General features: G+C 35.5%; 1 protein-coding gene across 1 annotated transcript; it reads right to left on the bottom strand.

Annotated features, from left to right (window-relative positions):
• Positions 1-9196: 9196 nt before the first annotated feature.
• Positions 9197-10667, bottom strand: LOC108745016. Its single transcript, XM_018481025.1, has one exon. It carries the CDS (start codon positions 10475-10477, stop codon positions 9248-9250), a length of 1230 nt encoding a protein of 409 aa, XP_018336527.1. The 5' UTR covers positions 10478-10667; the 3' UTR covers positions 9197-9247.
• Positions 10668-14998: the final 4331 nt, after the last annotated feature.

Consider the following 14998-nt stretch of genomic DNA (forward strand, 5'->3'; position numbering starts at 1 on the left):
TAAACTAAAAGTTCATTTTTAATTAGTTTTAATGAAGCTTTATTCCTGTCGTCCCGCCACTTTGCGTTCATAACAGAGAATACTCTTTCTGTAAATGCTGAAGTGGCCGAAACGGACAGCAAAAGTGACACTACTTTGAACAGAGTTGGGAAATCAGGTTGTTCAGTAAATATGGCTTGCCATTTTCTGTGCAATATTATTGATATAAAACTACTCTGAATTTCGAATAATCGCTTACAAAATTACGATGTTTACTTAAGGTCTTAAATAAAGTATTTTTGCGTACTTTACGTGTCTTGTAAAGTATAACGTACGCACAGTCGAAATAGAGTACAATACTTTATAATAAAGTACGGGTGGCAACCCTACTCTTAATCCATCCTTACCTATTATTCTGCCGCAAATTACTACAACAATCTCAAATGAATAGATACTTTTTTATTAATTAGGTAGATACGTAATTGTAGTAGGCGAAATGAGAGAAAACGTCTTTTTACCTAGGTATGTGTTCAATAACTTTAAATCTACATCCATTTCAAATTTCCGCTAAAGTTTTTTGTCTAAAATCTATGAACTCAAATATTTAATCGTTCATACTAAAACGAACAATTGAGATTCGTTTCATTGTATAAATTCTGAATAAATTGTAAAGAACCTCTTCTAATTATGCGAAAATACGAGTTTTCAGATAGAATAACCGATCCGGTCATTATTGATTTCAAATGATGTACAATGGAGAAGTCGGAGAAAATAGGGCAGTCGGTGGCACTGCCGGAGGTCAGCTACTATGAACGAACTTCCGAGTACTAACTTTTGAACAGATACGAAATCGCCCTGAAACTTCAGAAAATTGAGTTCTCAAGAGACAAGTTAAAGAAAGTTGAAACACGACTCTGATGAAATACTGTACACAATGGGACTTCTAACAAAATGAACAAATCAGCGAAATAACGCGTCCATCAGAAACAACAATTACCTTTGTAAAAGTGAAATGTGGAAGGAGTACATAGATCTAATTCAATCTTCGTTTCTCCAAAGACCGAGAGAATGGAAGCTGCAACTTATATAAACACTTTAATTTACTTTGCATTGTGACTAAAATATCCATCGTTTGGAAATTGATATTGTACGAATGAATTGATACTTTTGATATGTACTTTCAAATCAACACAAACATAAAATAGTTACAATCGAAATAATTCGAATGTGTATTTCTATTTGACGTTTGACACTGAAGAAGCTTCAACACCATAAAGCGAAACAAAGGCTTGATTATACGAGGTGTGATGTTTATAATCAATAATGTTTAACCACAGATTCCGAGTGACATTTCATCATCATCATCATAAGGTCGTCAGTCCTGAGACTGGTTGGACACGCACCTCCACCACTCTTTTCTATCCTGAGCTAATCTTCGCATTTCCCTAAAACTAGAACAACCCACATCTTTAACTATTTGCGAACAGTAATCTAATCTAGGTCTACCTCTACCACTCCTAACTCCCGTTTCTGCCTCTAATATGTGTCTGACTAGACCTTGATGCCTGAGAAGGTGTCCTACCAACCTATCTCGCTTATTTCTTATTGACTTCCGTAGATCCTTCTGTTCTCCTATTCTTTCAAATAGCTCTTCATTTATAACCTACCCTATCCACGGTGTCCTCATCGTTCACCTGTAACACCACATTTCCAACGTTTCTAACCTTTCCTTTTCCGTCGCGCCCACTGTCCATGTTTTGCACCCGTACAGCGCCGTGCTCCAAACATACAGTTAAACAATCTTTTTCGAATTTCTAAATTAATCGTTCGTGAACATGGATGTGACTTCTTTTTATTGAAGGCGACTCTACCCTGCGCTATCCTCTGCTTTATATCCCTACTACTCCTTCCGTCCTGACTTATCTGACTTCCTAGATACCTAAAATCAGCCACATCTTCTAATTTTTGGTCTCCTATCTTTATCTTTAAAAAGTAATAATTCCAATATGGTTTGCAATAATTCAGAAACGTCTATGTTTAAACCTATGTAAAACTAAATGCCTTTAATTCAATATTCAAATTAAATTTCGTAAATTCCTGACGATATTCTATACTATGTGGACGTTCATATTCCACTATCATCAAGCATCAGTTTTGGTTACTCTGTTTGTTCTCCGTTGCAATATATAACATTCCTGCAACAGATTCCACTTACGAGCTCTGCATTTTTTACGTATTATAATCCATTTCGCTATTAATTTTGTATGGTTAAATTTCATATTTTATTAGATAGGAAACTAAACTTTCATATATACAGCAAACTTTGTTGATTTTAATAAACTGACGCTGTGGTAACTTGCCGGAAGTAAATTGTGTTCAGCAGATTATTATTTTGACCCAATCGTAGCCTGAGTNAATCAATTTTTGAGGGTACTCCATATCAAATAATAAGGAATAGGAAAGAAGCAGGAGGAACATTGTTATGAATTAAGTTATAAAACTATTTTATTCCAATAAAATAGAATATTTTTATCCATGATTGGGTTTTGTTCAATTTTTAGAAAATTTTATTTTCGATTCCACAGTGTATAGTCCAGGATCCCTGGTACATTTTTGCACTTGATTATTATCAAGCTATTATACCTATTATAACAAAGTTTAAGATTACACGATTATAATAATTTAATATTTTCTTAAGCAGATATTATAAATAATAATAAACACCTGACAGGTACTTTTGGAAAAATTTCAGTACTACAAAGCATAAAAGCCATAGGTACTGTTTGACGAATGGAAATGGAATTGAGTTACTGTGTGTGGGACGTGGTGTATTTGTGTAGATTTGCATTATTTACTTAAATAGATGTCTAGATGTTAAAAAAGAATTGCTATGCAATATATTATGTGTATGGGTCTCCCGCTGCAGTTAAAGGTTAACGGAATCAAGCGGCTGACTAGCATCGAAGCGCCATAACAATAATTCACTTGAATTTTTTAAACGATGCCAGGAAATTGACTAGCCCGTCCTCATAAATTACACAGCAAGTTTTCTTCTCTCACTATTTCAGCGGAATCGACACTTGGCATAAAAAATGTAATATGATCTGATGTCAGATTATTTTGCACTTTATGACGTCGAATAAACCGGAATTTTAATGTAACGGCATTTTTATCGCGACGCCGTTTCTCTTTAACAACATTTTCGGGGTTTACTGCTTGATTTGCACTATAAAACGGTCCCGGATTGTCAAATGTTATTGAAAAGAATCGATTGACTTTTCTTCGATAACCGCACACTTGATGACGTTAAAGCAATCCCACTATTTAAATTTTTACTCCGGCGTCTTGTACCTGTCTACTACTTTTTTACAGAGCGNGGCGTTATGCAAAGTATAATGGCGCGTGCTTGAAAAATGGCGATTGATAGGACACCCATAATCATGCCTTTAATTCAATTTCGCCTATTTGCATATCGTGCTCAAACTGAGGCTTGGACAACATGCACGAACACGCGCACTAACGTTGTTTACAAATTAATCTCGGCAATTAGACGGGAGAAGGCATTTACCAATATAAATACACACCACCGCCGCTGCCACCATTGCTAACGCTAGCGCCAACGCGCTGCCACCATATTGATTGTAATTGAAGGCTGGCTGCAGCATACCGATAATTAGACGAAATGCTCATCAGGCAAATGAATTTAAGCAGACCGATTCGTGACCACATTGCGCTTTGATCACGTCAAGTAGAATTTGACAGATTGAAATTTATGTGTAGGGATGTATTATGTATACGTCTACGTATGTGTGTTTGTCTCTTCCTATATATGCTATACGTCTACGATATATCAGACTTATTTTCCCAATAAGATTTGACCCTTTAACACTAACTAAGTACAAGTTTTTGTTTTATGATGTCTTATGAAAGAAAGCAATATATTTATTTGCATTTTAAGGTAAATTTAGCTTCCCCGTTTCGATGATAAGGGCACATAAAATGAGAGCATTTATGAGCTCATAAAACGGAAAAAGTATTCGGTTCTTGTTGTTTGAAAGTGCTGTTTACGAAACGAAATGACTACCTAACGTCAAAAGGATATTTTCAAAATGATGATTTCAATTTTACTACCCTTGGAACAAGAAAATCTTTTCTCATGCGTGAATTGTACTGGAAAATACAAAAACCAGATTTTTAAGGAAATCCTGAACTCTTTTAAACTTACTTTTTTTTACTGAATTATAATTAAGGATACCTTACTTCAAGAAAATATGTAGTTCATCATCATCATAAGGTCGTTAGGCCTAAGACTGGCTGGACACGTACCTCCACTCTTTCCTATCCTGAGCTAAATTTCGCATTCCCGAAAACTAGAGCAACCCACAACCATTAACTATCTGCGAACAGTAATCTAACCTAGGTCTACCTCTACCCCTCCTAACTCCTGTTTCTGCCTCTAATATGTCTCCGAGTAGACCTTCATGCCTGAGAAGGTGTCCTACCAACCTATTTCGCCTATTTTTTATTGACATCCATAGAGTCCTCTGTTCACCTATTCTTTCTAATTCCTCTTCATTTCTAACATTTTCTATCCATCTTATCCTCATCATTCGCCTATAACACCACATTTCGAATGCTTCTAACCTTTATTTGTAGCTCATTTTATAAATAAAAAAACTAAAAATACAGTAAAGCGAATTAAAAGTGTTTTAATATCACAGTAGAATCTTGATAACTTAAACCTCTATGAATTCATAAAATTTTGTGTTCCCTTCCCCTCGGTGTCCAAAACCGCTATTACTTAAAATAAAAACCCTCTATAAATTAAACGAATAATTTGTGCATCGCACCTCAGTAAGCAGTGAAAAGTGGTTTGAATCGGGACAAAGTCTTCTATGTAAAAGACAAAGAATTGCTAAATTTCCTAATTTGGAAAAATGCTTCTTGTTTACATGGTTTAGACAGTGTAGAAATGAGTTTTAAGTCACTGGAAATACATAATTTTAACGCTTAAACTTAAACCATTAGTAAGTAAAAGCCTCATAAACCCAAATTATTTTAAATTTCCCTTGGTCTTTAACTTATCGAGGTTCTGTTGTATTTTGTTGAAATTAACATTGTTTTATTTATAAATTTCTTATTTTAGTAACAACATTAAAAAGAACTCGAAAAACGACTGGTAAAGTTAAGAAATCTTTGGATAAACTTTTCTGACATGTAAAAGTGCAAAGGAATGGCAATATAATAAGTCAAAATCGTCCCAAAATAAAATTCGTAAGATAAATGAAAGCGGTTTCAGCAATTCTAAAAACTTTTCATTATCCAACATAGCTCGGTTTTGTGACATTGACAGTTGCAAATAATGTTGAAAGTAATAATGCTGAGATTAAATTGGGACAGTATAGGGACATTCTATTATTCCATACAATTATTATCTTTTGAATAATACAATGTGGTATGGGGAAATTCGTACAAGTACCTTCAGCCATTCTTTCATATAAATAAATAAGTCAAATACACGCAATTTAAAGCTTATGTGGCTTGTTATACTTTGTTTAAAATATTTTGAGAGTTCTGTTAATTTAGGACATTTTATAAAGGCGCCGTTGACATTTTCAGATAGACGCGATTAAGAAAACACAACACACATTCATCAAATTAAAAATTTTCACTTGTGTGTCGTCAAAGAAACGTACATTTTTTAAACATAAAATTATACTGCCACAATAAACACTAAGTATGTAAAATAAAATTATTTTTCCTTTCTATACGTATATTTGTTTTGAACTCGCAAATCACAATAAGTAGTGCAATTTTTAGAGCGGAAATTTAACCTTTTTTAATTCCGTATTCTTTTACGGCGTTCTTCGGATAGGTTTATTGGAAAATCGGTCGAAATTCATAATTCATCTAGTGACCGGAGGGCGTACAAGCGATAAAACAGAATAAATAGGTGCAAGTTTAATGTTCGCTATCGCGACCTGTATCACGGTATGGCCTGTATTCATAGTATCGGCTGGAATCGCGTCAGAAATGCATATAATGAAAAGTTATGGCGTTATGCAAAGTATAATGGCGCGTGCTTGAAAAATGGCGATTGATAGGACACCCATAATCATGCCTTTAATTCAATTTCGCCTATTTGCATATCGTGCTCAAACTGAGGCTTGGACAACATGCACGAACACGCGCACTAACGTTGTTTACAAATTAATCTCGGCAATTAGACGGGAGAAGGCATTTACCAATATAAATACACACCACCGCCGCTGCCACCATTGCTAACGCTAACGCCAACGCGCTGCCACCATATTGATTGTAATTGAAGGCTGGCTGCAGCATACCGATAATTAGACGAAATGCTCATCAGGCAAATGAATTTAAGCAGACCGATTCGTGACCACATTGCGCTTTGATCACGTCAAGTAGAATTTGACAGATTGAAATTTATGTGTAGGGATGTATTATGTATACGTCTACGTATGTGTGTTTGTCTCTTCCTATAACTACCTACCTACAGGTAGATAATATTACGTCACTGAAAGGTAGACGGGAAATACGCCGACTGATTGACTGTAAACTCATTCCGATTTTCAGCAGTACATACAAGGCGAGCCAACGAAACGAGACAATTTTCAAAAATGAAATGTGTGCTGGGACACATAGTAGAAGCGAAATTTCAACGGACAAATGGAAAAAAGAATTGCAACAAAATTTTTACTTCAAGTTTACGAGCAGATTGCTAATGTACTAAAAATTGTGTTACGATTCGTTTTTTCACTTGTCCGTTGAAGATTCACTTCTACAATGTATTCCAGCACACTTTTCGTTTTCACAGGTCTACTGCAAATTATGATTTGGTTCTTAAACAGACCGCAAATAGAAGCAATGATGCCCAGCCACGTGGAGAGCGGAGGTAAGAAAACAACAGCTGAGCACAGCACACGCCGCCGCGACTCTAGCGGACTCCCCGCTTCCTGCGCGGCTGCGCATTACATCCATCTAATACAGCCGTTTCCCTCTCTCCTCCTCCTCCAGACTTTCTCTCCCTCGGCATATGCCGCGGTACCGCGACAATTTCACTTCCTGGACAGCCGTTGGGGCTTGGGAGGGTTATTTTAAGACATATTTGTTTCTAGGCACTCCTAAAGGAAAAAGTCACATGCATACATGGATTAGGTAAACGGTAGTGTCTCGCACGGACGAAACATGCTCTATTTTGGTAATACATCAAATCGTCCCTTTTCGTTAACTCACTCTGTATAATCTGACCAATCATTAGGGGTCAAACGAGTATGAGTTTGAGAATTTGAGTTGTTGATTTCGTGTAGATGTTTATTTTTATGTAAAGGGCAACTTTGGTTTCATCAGTTCAACTCATTTTGAATTATAAAGCCTTTTTCAACAAGGAAAATATGACGTCGTAAGTGTAAACGTAAGTAATTATAGAGGTGCCCAAAATTTTTTTATTATCAAAAATATTTCACCAGCGTCCGACTAAAAAGAATTGGTTGGATTGCGGCTGACTCGTCTTTTGTTTTTCAACTAACTTGCAACTGTCTGGTTAAGGAGTGTGAACAAAGTCGGCGCGGTGGCGGTATTGATCAGAGCAGGGGTTAGTTTATTAGGAAAGACATAAACACACCAATCCTATTTCCAGATATGGCGATGGAAAACCAAAATGCTGACGCAAAGCTGTTTCCGTTCGACAGCTACGTCGAATGCGCGACCGTATACATAATACATAGACGTTGTTGTCGGGAATCGTTAAATTGTCTCAACATTCACACATTTTGCCGTTTACGTTCCTCTTTTGCAACAAAAGAGAAACCGAACAGATTGTAGAATGAATTTCTTTTATTTCCATGTTATTTAGAAGAGATAGAAGTACCTCTATACCATCATAAAAGGAAACACGGTGGGAATGTTAAAGCATTTTAATTTCTCTTCTCTTGTCCAGCCCCAAATTTATTTGGATATCAGTTAATGAAAACTCAATTGGAACTTGGTAACATTACCTCTCTCCTTGAATAGTCATCATTGTCATAAGGTCGTCAGTGCTAAGACTGGTTGGACATGCACCTCCACTCTTTCCTAAACTGAGCTAATTTTCGCATTTCCTTGAAACTAGAACATCCCACATCCTTAACTATTTGCGAACAGTAATCTAATCTAGGTCTACCTCTACTCTTCTTAACTCCTGTTTTTGATACTAATATGTCTCTGACTAGACCTTCATACTTGAGAAGGTGTCCTACTAACCTTTCTCGCCTATTTCTTAATGACTTAAGACCATAGAGTCCTCTGTTCTCCTATTCTTTCTAATACCTCTTCATTTCTAACCTTCTCTATTTACGGTTTTCTCATCATTCGTCTGTAACACCACATTTCGAACGCTTCTAACCTTTTCTTTTCCGCCTATATATGTTTCTTCAAACATACACCTTTAACAACCTTTTTCGAATTTCTAAATTAACTATTCACGAGCATAGAAGTGACCTTTTTATTGAAGGCGACTCGACCCTGCGCTATCCTCTGCTTTATATCCCTACTACTCCTTCCGTCCTGACTTATCTGACTGACTAGATACCTAAAATCGGCCACTTCTTCTAATTTTTCGTCTCCTATCTTTATATTCGCTTTTTCCCCTACTATTTCTTCCTTTGCATACCAGTATTTTTGTTTTACTTTTATTTATTTTTATACAGTACCTACTGCTTTGTCAGTACCGCTTCCATTTTATTTAAAGCTATCTCTAACTGCTCCTTGCTAGATGCTAATACTGCTATATCATCTGCAAATCTAAGCATATTAATCTTTTCCCTCTGTATATCTATCCTACAGTTGTACTGTCTTTAATGATGTTGATCGCGTCTTCGATGTACCTATAGATTAAAAAGTAGCAGTAAAGTGTGCATCCCTATCTGACTCCCGTCCTAATATTTACTTCTCTACGTTGCAGCCCCAACTGACTGTTGCTCTTTATACAATCTAAGTATCACTCCTCTATATTTGTAACACGTCCCTACATCTTTATTCATATCATCAGTATATTATTTATTTATTTATATATTGAATTTAGTAATAATTAAATTTTTGAAAATGCTCAGTCAGCATTCTGTCCCAGTTTTAATATATTGATACTACATCAATTAATGATTTAAAAAGAACATTTTTCTTAGTAAATGTTTACTATTTTGATAAACTTTATAGGGAGGGACATTATAAATAAAGGACTCTAAACAGACGGAAACGCACAATAAATAATTTACAATGTACCACTGCTTGACGAAATCGACATTGGGTTAATGCTATTCGATTCAGACGAATCGCTAACCGCTTCCAGTAGATCTCTATTGGCTATAGCCGTTGTCTGTTCGATATGGTTCTCTTCAACTTGTTTGGTCAAATTGGAAATGATACTTCCGGTAAGTTCGGTGTCAACAAAATCTCTAAGCTCTTCGACTTCTTTGGTGAGAGGTGGTTCCATAACAACCGGCGCTCGACAACTCAGCAATCTATCCATAACCTCTGCCGTTACCCGTTTGGCAGGAAAAGTGTGTAAAGGAGTAGTACCAATAATAATCGGGATACCTGATAGAGTTAAGTGGGGATACCCGTAGCCCGAATATCTCGGAATCGCCGCTTGCAAGGTCAGCCAAATTTCGTATATGACATGACAGGAGCTGCAACGATTGTACTGGTTTGTTGGTGGAATAGTTTGATCGACTTCCAGAAGGGCGTAGTAGTCATACGAACCGGCTACAATGTCCACCATTCGGACTACCCGGCAAATATCTTTCCTGTACGTTTTAATCTCGGGGAAGGGCGTGCGACTTCGATATATTTCGATCATGGTCAACACCAATATCAGTCCGCCAAATTTTATTTCCGAATAGTTATCAATTGTTACGAGAACTGGTATGGATTGACCGGCAGCAAATCCACATAAAGGTAACCAAACCGAAACACTGACGGCACCCAACTGAAGTGAACCAAATTTGTATTTTCTTTTCGCCTTCCGACGACATTCATTGAGAAGGTAACCTTCTAGGGTCAAGTCACGATTGGGAAGCACCAAGATATCTTCTTCGTGGGTAAACGTTTCGAAGCCGCTCGTCTTAAGGGTGATTTTTAAACGGTACGATATGGAACCATATTTTCCGTACCACGTGGCAGGTCCGTGGGGAAATTTGGTGGTAAAATAGAAAATTTTTTTAGACGTAATCGGTAAAAATTCTTCACCGTTGTAAATGTTGTGTCGCGAGTAGTAGAAAATTCTGGATCCTTTCATTTTTGTGCCTTTGGGATAACGTTTAGGAAATCTGTACACTGATTTATCAAGAAACCATTCACATTTTGCTTCTCCCATGTATTCGATATACGCGTGAGCTAATCGCATCCCCTTCGACGGTACCAGCTCGATCTTTCCTTCAAGGGTTTCCCTGGGACGTACGGGTTCCACGTATATCATACAGGAATAGTTGTCAGTGAGCATTATACTGGTTCTTAAATTTTGTCCGTTTTAACATGTTAAATTGACTGTAATTTTGTTACAAGATGTTTAAGAAAATGTGATCCGATTGACACAAAACATGCCAATTGTGACATTTTATGTATCAGGTTGCGAAAGTGTAACCCTGGCATAGTGAATCTTAAATTAAAAGCTGTACTAATTATCGCTTTATAATGTTAAAAATTTAGGTGATGTTATGACTAGATTAATTTTCTCTTTTTTTAAACTAAATCTCACACTTTGATTTCATTATCCTGCCTGCGACCTACCGGTAGCATTGAATTAGGTTACGTTGGCAGCACTACTTAATGATAAAATTTAATTTTTACATAAAATTCAACTAAAACACCTCTGACTTCCAATAGATTTGACAAGGATAAGTTTTCCCTAGGGGAAGGTATGATAATAAAAATCAATTTTTGAGGGTACTCCATATCAAATAATAAGGAATAGGAAAGAAGCAGGAGGAACATTGTTATGAATTAAGTTATAAAACTATTTTATTAATACCTGTTGAAACGAAACAGGAACTGTTACCTTAGAGTGTTTAGAAATAAGGGTGGTGGATACACAAATTCGAACTTCCGCATCCATAGTCTACTTGTTGATACTGTCCTTGCCCACGAATACCTAAAATATTGGTTTAGTAATAGTACGTAAAACTGTATCTTCTTTTCTTTAAAAATAGGCTACAAAATGTTTTCAAAAAGTACAATAAGTTTCTATGGAATTTGGTAACAGATGTTGAAAATCGAGCAAAAGTGAGCTTTTTGTTGTACTAAAGTAAGTACCTTACAAATTGTGCTTTGGCAGATTCAAAGCGTTCAGTTAGTTATCTGACGCGAAAAGTTAGAACACGTTTAATGCATATCCTCTTCCAGTAATTTAGTCAAAGTAGGAACACGTCAAGTCTACTTTTCATTTCTGTATGACGTGAATTTTGTCATCACGTGAGATTCAGGACCTTACGATTTATTCCTTTTCTTGTGAGTTTATTAAGGTTCTAATAAACACCGTATAATACTTAGAAAAAAGAGACTGCAATAAAAGGGATATAAGTAGGGTTGCCACCCGTACTTTATTATAAAGTATTGTACTCTATTTCGACTGTGCGTACGTTATACTTTACAAGACACAAAGTACGCAATAATACTTTATTTAAGGCCTTAAGTAAACATCGTAATTTTGTAAGCGATTATTCGAAATTCAGAGTATTTTTACATCAATAATATTGTACAATACAATATTTTTGGAAATGTTTCTGAGCGCTAGTTTCACTGACAGGGAATTAAATTCCATTACAATATTAGATGTATTTAATATTATGACAAATATAAAAAACGATTTAATTAAAAGAAAAGAAGACAAGTTTTACGGAAAATCGAATCCATAGAACAATCTTCACCTGGAATAAAAGCAAGAGTGTATAAAAACTTCAATTTGTTTATAGAANACCGCTGACTGATGTAAAAAAGCCACAGACGCCCAAAACGCTTCGTTTGCGCTCAACTACTTTTTACAATTTTAAGAAATTTGATGGCACAGCATCAGCAACGACATCGACGCCATTGCTGTTGCTGCTGATACTGGAGTTTTACCACCATTTATCACATCCCAATTTATTTCCACTTACAAGATTCCAAATTAGTTCAGCACCGAGAAAACTAAATTTTTATGACAACGCAAAAATTACAATTTTCGGTTTTAAATGACTGAATTTGCCGTAGAAATAGTACAATTTATTAGGTAACTTGTAATAATGTATCTTATGTTCGTGGGATTAACAGAATTCTGTTAAATATATTTGTGTACTTCTGTGCTTTTTCATTAACATTTTCATCACCTTAAAAAAAGAATTTTAGCGTTTGTTGGCTTCTGATTGGTGAATAAAACCATATGTGAGTGTTTGTGTGTACGTATATTCATAAAGTGCGGTTTCATTCCCAGCGTGGTAATGCCATTAAAGGTAGTGTATTGGAAAGCGCGATAACGAGCACCATAGAAAACACTGACATCCGCGTATGTTTAGAGAAGTTCATTATCTTAGTTCTTGAATCGATATTACAACACGCATACGCCCCGAAATAAAGGGAAAGATAACTGGGTTGCTGTGTGAAACGCCTCAGGTGCTTTAACTAAAAAACAGAAAAGCACGGAATTGCGAAATTCTATAGCGCATAAAGACAGTAGATACGTAATAGTATCTCTAAAAATTTTCTGCGTTAATTATAGTACCGAGTTTTAAGTAATGTCTACTAGTAATGTAACAGACCTCTGCTTCCGCTTTAGCAATTACGGAAGTTCCGCATACTTTTTCACGTCCGCTTTTGCATTTGGTTTCGCACTTTTATAACGGAAGCTTACCGGAACTTAATAAAATCTTATTTCTCATCTTTCTGATAATCAATATATCGAAACAATAATACAAATTGTAAAAATTTATTGCTTTTCTCTGTTGGCTGCACTTGACCGTTTTCAAAATTCAATTTTATTGAAATTGCGCCAGTTTTCAGCGGCCCCACTGTAATATTGTAAACGTATTATTATCAACCGTTTATGTTTATGAAGTATTAGTGACAGTGACAATATGCAGCGTTATAGCCGGCAAAAAATTGTTAATAATAATATTGTCCCTATGCATATAACTTTATTATAGTGTAGAACACAAATATGTCATATTCTCTCATTCCCTACTTTAATCTAAAAAAAAAACTGGGCTTCCAGTTCCCCACTAACAGTCCTGCTAATAATTTCATTTTCAAAATACTAACACAGTTATATTTACTTATTCTGTATAATGTTTGTTCAACGTCGTAAGTCTTAAGTTAAAAATACAATTTTGAAGCCAAAAAGACGTCCTATTTGCAATTATTTTGTGATATTGACCATACAAGTATCAAATCCAAAATCTGTAACAAAATATTTCAAAAACGACCACTGCAATAAAGAGTAATTTAAAATCATTACAGTTTCGCTTCCGCATTTGCTTCCGTCTCCGTTTCCGTTTCCGTAAAAATTTACTATTTACTTCTGTTTCTGTTCCACATTTATATTCTCCCTAGTCAATAAAAACAAGAAAATATGTTCAACTATTTGGTGAAATACAGTAGAAGTTCAGCTGGAAATATTTCAGTAGCAGCAAATGCATACTAGATGGCGATACGCTGCCGCTATTTTGGCAATACAATAGAATTTGGTTATAATAACACTGGTTACAACGACAGCTCTGATATATCATCAATTTTTAATAGTCCCGCAAGTTTACTATTGAACCAACGCATATGTTTATTGTTTATTATCATATGGACCTTAAATTAGCAAAACATGTGTCAATTTGTTATGTCAAATATGTACGGCTTGTATTAAAAGTTACATATGCATAATTTACGCCTTATTCAGTTAGTACGTCAAAATACAGCCGGTGCCTAGGGCGACGTTATAACCGAGTTCTCTTGTCAAATCTTGCCTTAAAAATGCCTGTTGGTTTTCAATTTCAATTAACTATTGAACGTCAAAAAGTAATAGCTTAATTTATTTGTACTTTAACTTTTACACGATAATTGTGCTTTGGACAAAAAAGCTTCAAACAAAACGTTTTGTGGCAGGACGAAAAATAGTCTTTGTCCTCAGTTTTCTACCCTTTACTATTCATGAATATTTGTTAAAAGTTCTGAGTGAGTTTATGATCGCCCTATTTTAGTAAAATGACCGTTTTCCGTAACCTATTTTGAACGAAACTTTTTTGTGTAGATAGGCGGTATCGAAGGTGGATAAAAACCAGGAAAAAACAGTTTCTGCTAAAATATTAAAGGGGAATCTGTCCATAGGCTGAGATAAAGTTAGTCAGGTCCGTTTGGTTGGCATTCATAAAATGATACTGTGCAACAACGTGTGCGAACGAGCGTGTCTCTGTATGTGTGTGTATATGTGTAATGCTGATAAGGCATGCGTCATAAAACCGCTGACTGATGTAAAAAAGCCACAGACGCCCAAAACGCTTCGTTTGCGCTCAACTACTTTTTACAATTTTAAGAAATTTGATGGCACAGCATCAGCAACGACATCGACGCCATTGCTGTTGCTGCTGATACTGGAGTTTTACCACCATTTATCACATCCCAATTTATTTCCACTTACAAGATTCCAAATTAGTTCAGCACCGAGAAAACTAAATTTTTATGACAACGCAAAAATTACAATTTTCGGTTTTAAATGACTGAATTTGCCGTAGAAATAGTACAATTTATTAGGTAACTTGTAATAATGTATCTTATGTTCGTGGGTTTAACAGAATTAACTTCTAAGACTGATACGGCAAAAACTATTTATTTACACTAATTATTAAAGAACTTAAAAACACTATTAAATTATTACTAAAGTAAGGTTATGAATTATTCTATTTATTTACACTACTGTTGATATATCATTATTCACTGCGCTATTTATTTCACTGCCAATTTATTTCTGGATTCACTTCTGCAACGGTCAATTTATTTCTCCTTC

The sequence above is a fragment of the Agrilus planipennis genome, unplaced genomic scaffold (assembly GCF_000699045.2).
Source record: "Agrilus planipennis isolate EAB-ADULT unplaced genomic scaffold, Apla_2.0 scaffold39, whole genome shotgun sequence".
Classification (NCBI taxonomy): domain Eukaryota; kingdom Metazoa; phylum Arthropoda; class Insecta; order Coleoptera; family Buprestidae; genus Agrilus; species Agrilus planipennis.

Bases quoted from the DNA above. Each gene is read 5' to 3' on its own strand.
- LOC108745016 (XM_018481025.1), bottom strand. From the start codon at position 10,477: ATGCTCACTGACAACTATTCCTGTATGATATACGTGGAACCCGTACGT.